Below are 12,467 nucleotides of genomic sequence, written 5' to 3' on the forward strand. Positions count from 1 at the left end.
TCTTGTATTTTCTCCATTCTATTTCCAGGATTTTTGATCATCTTTACTGTCATTATTGTGAAGTCTTTTTCAGGTAGACTGCCTGTTTCCTCTTCATTTGTTTGGTCTGTAGGGTTTTTACCTTGCTCCTTCATCTGCTGTGTGTTTCTCTGTCTTCTCATTTTGCTTAACTTACTGTGTTTGGTATCTCCTTTTCACAGGCTGCAGGTTCGTAGTTCCCGTTGTTTTTGGTGTGTGCCCCCAGTGGCTAAGGTTGTTTTGGTGGGTTGTGTAGGCTTCCTGGTGGAGGGGACTGGTGCCTGTGTTCTGGTGGGTGAGGCTGGATCTTGTCTTTCTGGTTGGCGGGACTGCATCCGGTACTGTGTTTTGGGGTGTCTATGACCTTATTATGATTTTAGGCAGCCTCTCTGATAATGGGTGGGATTGTGTTCCTGTCTTGTTAGTTGTTTGGCATAGGGTGTCCAGCACTGTAGCTTGCTGGTCGTTGAGTGGAGCTGGGTCTTAGCATTTAGATGGAGATCTCTGGGAGAGCTTTCGCCTCCTGGGAGCCAGCAGGTCTCTGGTGGACCAGTGTCCTGAACTCGGCTCTCCTACCTCAGAGGCACAGGCCTGACACCCGGCTGGAGCACCAAGACCTGGTCAGGACACACGGTACGGCTTCATCCAGGGGCACTTGCGGGCAGGTAGGGCACACCCGATTGGTGCAGTCACCGAGAGGGCGAGTCCGCCTGCCCGCCCGCTGGTCCCGTCCCCTTCCCTCTGACTGCCTGAGCGGGTGCAGTCTCGCTTCCTCCAGACAGAGTCTGGGAACCCCACCTCCCTTTGCTCTTTTTTTGAATTTAGAAGTTCTAAAATAATAACATCCTTTTTTTTGTTGTTTGAACTCCTTTAAATAATAACATTGTAGTATCTTTTTTTTTTCCAAATGTTCTTTTGCTGTTAATGTGTCCTCCTTTATCTGGTTCAAAATAATGAAACTACTATGGATGTTTTGTTGTTGTTTTGCTATATAAATTCAAAGAGAATGAAATAAAAGTTTGGTTGCCTTAAAATCCATATCATGTTTTTCTTAGTGACTTACTGCTCTGTCATTGGGAGCAGGTAAAATTTTAGATATAGTCCCCTAACATCCTCATTCTCATGAGAGTTGTAAGTAGAAGTTTAATGCACAGTCTCATACTTCAGATTTTTTAAAATTAATTAATTAATTAATTAAATTTTGGCTGCGTTGGGTCTTTGTTGCTGTGCGTGGGCTTTCTCTAGTTGCGGCGAGTGGGGGCTACTCTTTGTTGTGGTATGCGGGCTGCTCATAGCGGTGGCTTCTCTTGTTGCGGAACATGGGCTGTAGGCACGCGGGCTTCAGTAGTTCTGGCACACGGGCTCTAAAGTGCAGGCTCAGTAGTTGTGGCGCACAGGCTTAGCTGCTCCGCAGCATGTGGGATCTTCCCAGAGCAGGGCTTGAGCCCATGTCCCCTGCATTGGCAGGTGGATTGTTAACCACTGTGCCACCAGGGAAGTCCTTACCGATTTTTCTATTGAAGTGTTTGTCTCATTGATTTACAAGACTTGTTATTAAGAATATTAAGAGTATTGTTAAGTATGTGTTACCAGCATTTTTGCAGTTTATAATTTGTTCAACTTTATGGTGTCTTTTGTCATACTACTATGTTTTCTTAATTTTTCATTATCGTTTTAATATACTATATTACATGTAGTATATTTAATAATATATCATATTATATATGGTACATAATATTATGGACAAAATAATTTGTTTTCAAATAGCTGTCCTGGCAACATTTGTTAACTAATACATTTATTTCCCTACTCATTTGGGATAACACCTTTATCTTATACTTAATTTCCATATGGTAAGTATGTCTATTTCTGGACTCCCTGTTCTGTTGATCTAGGCATCAAGACCAACATATTCACTTTTTAATTTATTGTAGCCTTATAATAAAGTTTAATATCTTATACAACAAGCTTCCCTGTATTCTTTTATTTCTAAACGTTGTTTTGACCTTTTTGCACTTTTATTCTTTTACATGCGCTTTCATGTGTTTTTATTTAAATATTTACTGATATATAACATGCATACTAAAAACAAACTTTATAACTAGTTTTTATAAATTATAAAAGCAATTAAAAAGTAATTCAAGGAAAAGTCTCTGACCACTCCCTCACACACCCCAGTGCCATTCCCCAGAGATAACCACTTATTCAAAATTATAAATCTGATGAGAAAATATTTTAAAAAATCATCATCTTTTGATTAGATGAATGTTAGAGTCATTCAGTCAAGTTCTGGAAGATAAAACACTTTGGGATTTAATTTGGATATAATGAATTAATTGGAGAATTGACATCTTTACAGCATCATCTTCTCCTGTCCAGGAATGCTATGTTTTGTTTTATGGATTTTTTTAAAGTCTTTTGTTATGTCTTTCAATAAGATTTTAAAATTATGTGTCTTACATGTTTCTTATGACATATATTCCTAGGCTAAAAAAATGTATACCTATATATGTATGTATAAACGTAGCAGACAGCAAGGATAAATCATCTTTTTTGTATGACCAGTGACTTACAGGGGGAGAGAGACAGGGAAGGAGATGGTGCTTGTGTGCACAAGTGCTATTATAAACCAGAGGCTTTTTACCATTATACTTTTATGCTGATTATTATTTATAGGGTGGCTAATTTTTTCATATTTATCTTTTATACTTTAAAATACTATTATAATTTATATTTATCTTTTGTACTTTAAAATGCTATTATAATACTTTAAAATACTATTATAGGGACTTCCCTGGTGGCGCAGTGGTTAAGAATCCGCCTGCCAATGCAGGGGACACGGGTTTGAGCCCTGGTCCGGGAAGATCCCACATGCCGCAGAGCAACTGGGCCTGTGCGCCGTGGCGGCTGGGCCTGCGCTCTGGAGCCCGCAAGCCACAACTACTGAGCCCGTGTGCCACAACTACTGAAGCCTGTGCGCCTAGAGCCTGTGCTGCACAACAAGAGAAGCCACTGCAATGATAAGCCTGTGCACCACAACGAAGAGTTGCCCCCACTCACTGCAACTAGAGAAAGCCTCCACGCAGCAACAAAGACCTAACACAGCCAAAAAAAAAAAAATACTATTATAGTGGCGACTGCCCTGGTGGTCCAGTGGTTAAGGATCTGACTTCCGCTGCAGGGGACGTGGGTTCAATCCCTGGTGGAAGAGCTAAGATCCCATGTGCCGCAGGGCAACTAAGCCTGCATGCCACTAGAGAGCCCACGTGCCATAACTAGAGAGCCTATGTGCCACAACTACTGAGCCTGTGCACTCTGGAGCCCGCACAGCACAACTAGAGAAGGCTGCGTGCCACAATGAAGAAACAGAGCAGCCAAAAATAAATAAATAATTTTTTTTTTTTTTTTTTTTTGCGGTACACGGGCCTCTCACTGTTGCGGCCTCTCCCGTTGCGGAGCACAGGCTCCGGACGCGCAGGCTCAGCGGCCATGGCTCACGGGCCCAGCCGCTCTGCGGCATGTGGGATCTTCCCAGACCGGGGCACGAACCCATGTCCCCTGCATTGGCAGGTGGACTCTCAACCACTGCGCCACCAGGGAAGCCCAGTAAAAATATTTTTTAAAACTACTATTATAATCTAACTGGGAATAATTTCTTTCCAGTTAGAATACCAGTATTATTCAGTGTCCCTGCCTATGAGAAGTGCTGAAATATTGAGAAACTAAATGAAACTAAGAGCTATGGATTAAGAAGGAATAATTTTTCATTCTTATGCCTTGTGCAGATCAGGGTGTCTCTTTTCTTTTAGACCTCATTTGCCCTTGTGCCCGCTAGATCATATTGATTGATTGAATGAATGAATACGTAAATAGATGAAGAGATGAGTGGAAAATCAATGATTATAAACACACAGATATCAGAATAAAGGAAAGATTATGAGAAATGTTTCATGTTCATTTTATTCGTGATCTAGTTGTTCCTTAAAGTTTTAATAATCGGAACTTAAGGATGCACACATGTATGCTGACAAGAAAAATCAGAGTAGTTTTGATCCATAAAGCTTATATTGACAACATAACATTGTTACTTTTATTTTTTATTTTATTTATTTGCTTCACATATAAGATTTTCTCTGAAAATGCAGCATTGTGCTGACAATAAAAATCATAGAGAACTCATGTGATCAGGGAAATATAATCACGGGAAAAAATGGTAAGGAGATATCCATCTGTTATCAAAGTTTCCTTTGAGATTCCTCTTTCAGATCTGCCGGAAGACTTGAGAATCTTTAGAGTATCTCTTACTAATGTAACTACAAGTCCTGAAGTCTTTCTCTGTCATTAAATGGGTCCAGATCAAATAACTCAAAGCCCATGCATTTAAATGTGCAGATTCCAGCACACTCACCTATAATTCTGAGGTGTCCCAGGCCAAACTTTTGTTCTTCTCTGTTTCTCCATAACATGATTACAATTAAAGGTAAATCAATTTAAAAAATTTTTATTGGAGTTTAGTTGATTTACAATGTTGTGTTAGTTTCAGGTGTACAAATCAGTTATATTGATATATCTACGTATGTACACTTTTTTTTTTTTGTATTCATTTCCCATATAGGCCATTACAGAGTATAGAGTTCCCTGTGCTATACAGCAGGTTCTTATTATCTATTTTCTATATAGTAGTGTGTATATATCAATACCAATCTCCCAATTTATCCCTCTCCCCGCTTCATCCCCTGGTAACCATAAGTTTGTTTTCTACATCCGTGACTCTACTTCTGTTTTGTAAATAAGTTCATTTGTACACTTTTTGTAGATTCCACATATAAGCGATATATGATATTTGTATTTTTGTGTCTGACTTACTTCACTCAGTATGACAATCTCTAGGTTCATCCATGTTGCTGCAAATGGCATTATTTTGTTTTTTTTATGGCTGAGTAATATTCCATTATATATATATATATATATATACGTACCACATCTTCTTTATCCATTCCTCTGTTGATGGGCATTTAGGTTGCTTCCATTTCTTTCTTTTTAACCACTTTTTCTCTAGCTACTAAGTGAAACCTGAATTAAGCTATAGACTCCCCCTGCTGGGTAAGAATGGTGAGAAGAGCAAAAAACCTAAACTTTGTACTTGAACAGTCAAAGGTCCCATTAGGCACTGTTGCAGTGCCCTAACTGGTATTTTTAAATTCTTGTATTGTTCTCCGCAGGGAGCTTTTCCAGCTCGTTTGAAGAAAGTGCTGATTGTGGGAGCACCCATATGGTTCCGAGTGCCCTATTCCATCATCAGCCTCCTTCTGAAGGACAAAGTCCGGGAGAGGGTAAAGGAAGCTAACTTAATTTTATTTGGGGGTGGGATAGATACATTTCCATCTCTACTGCTGAAACCTGCCAATTAATTTTCTACCTTCAAAAAACCTTCCTGGCTTGTTTCTCTTTCTGCTTCTGTTAGTGTGTTCACTTATATTCTCTGCTTTATTCTTTACTCAGCCCAGTATAGGCTGCCTTTCTTACTGTACAAGTTCCTTGGAGTTAGGACCTGGACATAGTTTGGGCACTTCCCCTGTATGTAGCACCTTGCATGCAGATAGTATCGAAGGAATGTGTCCCATGAGTGACTCAGAGATAGCTACTACTTCCAAAATTTAGTCCTGTGGCTCTGCAGGCTTTTAATATTTAACAACTTCTAATATAATTACATCAGTTGAACTGGTGTTTGAATTTGTTCAACTGGAAATATTCAGTCCCCTTGACCACCACGGTGGTGGAGGAGACTCTCAATCTCTCTTTTACTTTATTCCTGGCATTTTCTCTTAAAACAGCTTGTTGCTTCCCAACTTCAAAAGCATTGTCTAAAATTATCTTGATTCTATTATCATCCACTGAGTATTCCAGGATGGAAAGATTATGGTTTCAGTCATTTACTCATTCATTTCTCACCCTTGAAAGAAAGGGTATATGAAACATTGGTATAATAGAATAAGATAATAATGTTGTAAAATATTATCAGAGGGTTTTTTTTTTAGTATGAGATTATATGAATAATAACAATACAGATCTTTGTAGCTGAGGCGACTTGGGTTGGAGAGGGGAAACTAAAGGTGTTTGATTCTGCGGAAGCTACTTAGTGACCTAGTGACCCCAGAGTAGGAGATTTCTTTCCTAAGATAACTCTTTGAGAGGACTCCTTAGGCAAGTTCTTAACACTTGAATTATATACAAGTATATACATGCATGTATGAACTCAGAATATATTGAGCACCTTTACAGTCCAGGCTCTGGGCCCTGGGAATTAAAAGTTGAGTAAGATAGCGCTTATTCCTGAGGAGCTTATGGTCCTGAAAGGGGACACAGACATGTTCAGAGAACTGTGGCTCTGAGAAACATAGAGGAGAATGTTATCTCAGACTGTCAGGGAGGGCTTCACAGAAGAGGTTGAGCTATAAGCTCGTCCTTGAAGAGGCCAAAGAGGAAAAGAGGGCATTCCAGGAAGCAGCATTCCAGGAAGAGGCAACAGCAAGCAAGGCAAACATTCCCATTCCACACAGATTCCAAAAAGAACCAACTAGGCTAATTTGGTCCAGTATGGCTGTGTCCAAGCAGAGAGAGGAATTAAGTATTACAATTACTTCTCTAGCATTTTTCCTGGGCTACCCAGCCTCTGGGAGGCTGGCCTTGTCTTGCTTTCACGGAAACCTATCTTTGAGAATGTCCGTACCAAGCTGTGAGTAAAACACAAGCCAGCAGGCTTAGAATTGATTGCCTTAGTATGGGGTTGACAAAAATAACCACTTCCCATGCATTCTTAGTAGTCAAAAAGGCGACTACCCACATGAGATGGTACTGGAAAGCCTTGTAAATAGTATAAAGCCTTGGTTCACTATACCTACGTTTATATAAGGTTTATAACAGGGCCCCTAATTCCAGGAATGAATTTGCTATACATTGTGGGAAGTCAAACCGTTTCTGGGAAATTCGTAGGACTTCATTCCCAAGCAGATGAAATTCAGTCTACTCCTTTTCTAAGTTTACCAGGTATTTCAAGCAAATCTCATATCGTTCTCCAAAGCACTTTTGTTCTTTATCTTTTTGTTCCCCTCCCTCCCCACATACTCACGTGGTTCTTTCTGGCTTTCCAGATTCAGATATTAAAGACATCTGAAGTCACCCAGCACCTGCCCAGGGAGTGCCTTCCAGAAAACCTGGGTGGGTACGTCAAAATTGACCTCGCCACTTGGAATTTCCAGTTTCTATCCCAGATGAACGGCCACCCAGATCCCTTCGATGAGATCATCCTGTTCTCCCTCCCTCCGACCTTAGACTGGGACTCAGTGCATGTCCCAGGTCCCCATGCCATGACCATCCAAGAGTTGATGGACTATGTTAGCACCAGGCAAAAGCGGGGGATATATGAGGAGTATGAAGACATCCGTCGTGAGAACCCTGTTGGCACTTTCCACTGTTCCATGTAAGTAGGAAAAGTTTGGGCCAGCGATCACTTTCCCGGATGCTGTGGCATGCATTGGTACCCCTCCTTCCACACCTCACTTCCTTAACAGAGGCTTTTCCTTGTGTTAGGAGCCTCACTCTCACTTAGATGATAGTTTCTCTCATCCAGAAAGAGGCAACTCTTGGTGCTTGTTTCCAACAGTGTATACTGTGAAATTTCTGAAGGTCTTTGGTCCCAGTGGAGGAACTGTGTACTAATGGATACATTTTTTGATATTTCCCTGATATGCAAGTGTTTTTAGGAAAAAAACAAAAATGTAGGCTCAAAATGTAGGCTGTCGATTTGATCTCTGGTCCTTTCATTTGGGCAGTTTCTCCCTACAGCGTTTATAGTATTACATTACTTTCTGGGGAGGGGTACTGGTCCATTTAAGATAATCCACAGTCAGTAAGAGAAAGGAGTTGCCTCTTAGGAATTCAGCCTTGTGGGATTTTCCTTCTACCTGAATTCTGTAACTGGTTTATAACCACTTGATAACTATTGTTGGCAATAGAGCATGGATCATTTCCCTTACTGCTGCTGTCATTTATCTTACCATGTTTTCATTGGCTGTTGCAAAAGCTTCTTTTTCTCCAAGTTTTGAGACTGTTTGTTGAAAATTAAGGAAGCTCAGGGACTTCCCTGGCGGTCCAGTGGTTAGGACTTTGCCTTCCAATGCAGGGGGTTGCAGGTTCGTTCCCTGGTCAGGGAGCTAAGATCCCATATGCCTCGCAGCCAAAAATCCAAACGTAAAACAGAAGCAATATTGTACCAAATTCAATAAAGACTTTAAAAATGGTCCACATCAAAAAAAAAAAAATCTTAAAAAAAAAAAAAGAAAATTAAGGAAGCTCTCCCCAGTGGGTCCCAGGCTCAAGTTCCAGCTTAGCCAGAAATACCCTCTGTAACTTACCCAAGTTATTTCTCTTCTGTGCACCTCAGTTTTCCTGTGTGTAGTATTTGATATTAGACTCACTGATATCTACTTACTCTTTTGTAGCTTAAATGTTTTAGGAATCCGTGATTCTGTGAGTACCTCTTTCCCCTTGTAATTCCTGTCCAGCTTAGTCAGTGTGCTGTAAAGAAGGTATGCAGGGAGTGAGGAAAGAGGGAAAAGGAAAAGAAAAAGAGGGAAAATAATGAGTTAGGAAACAAATAAGGGAAGTAAGAGAGAAGAAGCAATTGAGAAAAAAAAAATCAATAAGCAGAACAAGAATGCAAAGGAAAATAAGAAATAAAAAAGAGAGAGAGAAAGCAGAGTATATATCATGTGGGGAGAGTATTCTTCTCTCCCACACAGCTCTGTTTCACCCCTACCAGCTCAAGACCCTTGTATGTATCCAGTCTTTTTCCCAGCCAGTGCAGAGGATGCACACTTGTCCTGGGTATTTCTGACCCTGCTCTGGGTGCTTCTACTGAGGGGTCCTTGAGGTGTCATTTCTACAATGGTTCCCCTTCCCTACATTAAAAAAGTGGGTTTGGATTGTGCTCCTTGCACCACCCAAGCCAGCTGTCGGGTTATAATCAGAGAATATGTCCTAGTCCTATGGAAGGACTTCCCAATCTTGCCTCTTTATTTATTGAATCAATGAAAACGTCCCACTTCAGGAACTAGAAACCAGAATCCTCAACATCTTCAGGCCCCTGTCTTACACCAAGTTCCAGTAGAACTACTTACACAGAACAAACTGTTTCCCATGGAATTCTAGATTAAGAAGTAGATAGAGTATTCACTGCTGTCCAGGATGCCCGTGGACCAAGAGACTTTCTTTCCCTTTTTTTTCCTCCTCCATACCATCCTTTCAAAGGATTTTTAAAAATTCAACTTTAAATTTTAACTTTATTATGAGATGATTGTAGATTCACATGCATTTGTAAGAAATAATAGAGATCATGTGTACCCTTTCCACAGCTATCCCACGGTAACATCTCCCAGAAGTTTAATATAGTATCACAACCAGGATCTTGATACAATCCACCAATCTTATTCAGATTTCCCCAGTTTCAGTGTGTGTGTATGTATTTAGTTCTTTACAATTTTTATCACACAGGTAAGTTTGTGTATACATAACTGCAGTCAAGATACAGAATTCCATAACCACATACCTCCATTCCACCCCTCCCCATCCCTAGCCCCTGCAACCACTAATCAATTCTCCATTACTATAATTTTATCATTTTAAGAATGTTATTATATAAATGGAATCATGCTATGTGTAAACTTTTGGGATTGCCTTTTTTCACTCAGTAGAATTCTCGGGAGATTCACCCAAGTTGTTATTTGTATCAAGTTTGTTCCTTTTTATTGCTGAGTAATATTCCATGGTATGGATGAACCACAGTACAAACTGTTAACCAATTAACCATTTACCTGTTGAAGGACATCTGGGTTGTTTCCAGTTTCTATTATAATTAAAGCTGCTCTGAACATTTGTGTCGAGGTTTTGTGTGAAAATAGTTTCTATTTTTCTGGGATAAATGTCCAAGAGTGGGATTGATAGGTCATATGGTAACTATGTGTTTCGCTTTATGAAAAACTGCCCAGCTCTTTTCCAGAGTGGCTGTACCCTTCTGCATTCCTCCCAGCAATATATGAATGATGCATTTTCTTTGCATCCTCACCATTGTTCAGTGTTGTCACTAGTTTTTATTTTAGCTGTTCTGATAGGTGTGTGATGAGATCCCTAAATTAAAATTAGAATTGTGGTTTTAATGTACATTTCCCTACTATCTAATGATATTGAGCATCTTTTCATGTGCTTCTTTGCCGTCTGTATATTCTCTTTGTAAAATGTCTTTTGCCCATTTTCTATTTGGATTTTTTTTTTAAACTGTTGGGATTTGAGAGTTCTTTATATTCTAGGTACTGGTTCTTTGTTGGATACATGGTTTGCGAATATTTTCTTCCAGTCTATAGCTTTTTTTTTCATCCTTTTCTGGGTCTCTTGTGAAGCAGAAGTTTATTTTGATGAAGTTCCTTTAACAGTTATTCCTTGTATGGATCATGCTCTTGGTGTCAAGTCTAAGAACACATTGCCTAGCCCTAGAATCCAAAGATTTTTCTACGTTTTTTTTCCTAAAATTTTTATAAGTTTATGTTTTACATTTAATTTAAGTCTGTGATCCATTTTGAATGAACTTTTGTGTAAGGTGTAAGGTTTAGGTTGATGTTCAAATTTTTTTCCCTATAGGTATCTAATTACTCCAGCACTGTTGGTCAAAGAGTATTCCTTTTATTGAATTGTTCTTGGAACTTTGTAAAATATCAGCTGGGCTTATTTGTGTGGGAAGAAGGATTTTTTTTTTTTAAATCCACAGAGTACTCAAACTGTGTTTAATAAATTTATTTATTTATTTTTGGCTGCGTTGGGTCTTCATTGCGGCATGCAGACTTTCTCTAGTTGCAGCAAGCGGGGACTGTTCTTCGTTGTGGAGCGCAGGCTTCTCATTGTGGTGGCTTCTCTTGTTGTAGAGCATGGGCTCTGGGTGTTTGGGCTTCAGTAGTTGTGGCATGCGGGCTCAGTAGTTGTGGCTTGCGGGCTCTAGAGTGCAGGCTCAGTAGTTGCGGTGCACAGGCTTAGTTGCTCCGTGGTATGTGGGATCTTCCTGGACCAGGGCTCGAACCCGTGTCCCCTGCATTGGCAGGTGGATTCTCAACTACTGCACCACCAGGGAAGCCCGGCAGGTGGATTCTTAACCCTGGTGCCACCAGGGAAGTCCGGGAATTTTTTTTTTAAATATGAAAAAGAACAGAGCATAACGTGACAAACAACTATTTCCTATCACCCCATTAGTACTGACAGTGTTTAGCATTTTGTTAGATTTGCTTCATCTTTTTTATTGTATAAAAGAATTAATTGTAAAGTTGAAATCCTTCTAATCCTCACCATCAGTTCTCCTCATTCCCCAGAAGCAGTCACTAGTATGAATGTGGTATGTTTCCTACCAGGTCATTTTGTTTATACTGTTACATATACATTCATACCTATGAACAGTATAGAGTATTACTTTATATGTGTGGTCTTTATAAGTTTTTTTTTTTGCTTTTAATCAATATGTATGCAAATGATTTTTTCAAAACCAAATAGTACCAAAAAGAAAAAGTAATGAATGACAACAATCTCCTGACTTGCGCTCAGTTCCACTTGCATTGTCATCCATTTTCAACTCTTGTAGCTGTTTTTTTTTCCCTTATTTTAGTTTGTTTCATTTCCTTCAGGTCTCCAGGAAACCTAGAGAAGAACCGCTATGGGGATGTACCCTGCCTGGACCAAACTAGAGTGAAGCTGACAAAACGAAGCGGCCACGCTCAGGTAGAAAGATAAATGCCATCCTTTTAGGAGCACTGAGGGAAATTTAAGCCTTTCCAAAGTGAAGCTTACTAATACTGTAGTAGAAAGAACATGGACTCTAAGCCAGAGAGAGAAGGTTTGAGTTTTACTTTTTTAAACTATATATATATATATATATATATATATATATATATATTTATTTTAAATTTATTTATTTATTTTTGGCTACGTTGGGTCTTCGTTGCCGCGCGTGGGCTTTCTCTAGTTGCAGTGAGCAGGGGCTGCTCTGTTGCGGTGCACGGGCTTCTCATTGCGGTGGCTTATCTTCTTGCAGAGCAGGGGCTCTAGGTGCGCGGGCTTCAGTAGTTGTGGCACGAGGGCTCAGTAGTTGTGGCTCGCGGGCTTAGTTGCTCTGCGGCATGTGGGATCTTCCTGGACCAGGGCTGGAACCCATGTCCCCTGCATTGGCGGCGGATTCTTAACCACTGCGCCACCAGAGCAGCCTCAAGGTTTTCGTTTTAGACTACATACTAGTTATTAACATACACAAGTCCCTATGTGCCCATCTCACAGTACTAAGTAGAAATTAAATGAAATATTTTATGTACATGCTGATAGCACAAAGTTTGGCATATTACTGTAGGTGCTTGATAAAT

At 40.0% G+C, this 12,467-nt stretch overlaps 1 protein-coding gene across 1 annotated transcript in view; it reads left to right on the plus strand.

The window, feature by feature from the left end:
* The window catches only part of PTPN9 (protein tyrosine phosphatase non-receptor type 9), an 80,145-nt gene that overhangs the window by 52,378 nt on the left and 15,300 nt on the right, over window positions 1–12,467 (plus strand). The window contains exons 6-8 of the mRNA XM_030874934.3: window positions 5,241–5,351; window positions 7,170–7,498; window positions 11,739–11,832. Coding sequence (XP_030730794.1) covers window positions 5,241–5,351; window positions 7,170–7,498; window positions 11,739–11,832 — 534 coding nt within the window. The remainder of the gene's footprint in view (window positions 1–5,240; window positions 5,352–7,169; window positions 7,499–11,738; window positions 11,833–12,467) is intronic.

The sequence above is a fragment of the Globicephala melas genome, chromosome 2 (assembly GCF_963455315.2).
Source record: "Globicephala melas chromosome 2, mGloMel1.2, whole genome shotgun sequence".
NCBI classification, from domain to species: domain Eukaryota; kingdom Metazoa; phylum Chordata; class Mammalia; order Artiodactyla; family Delphinidae; genus Globicephala; species Globicephala melas.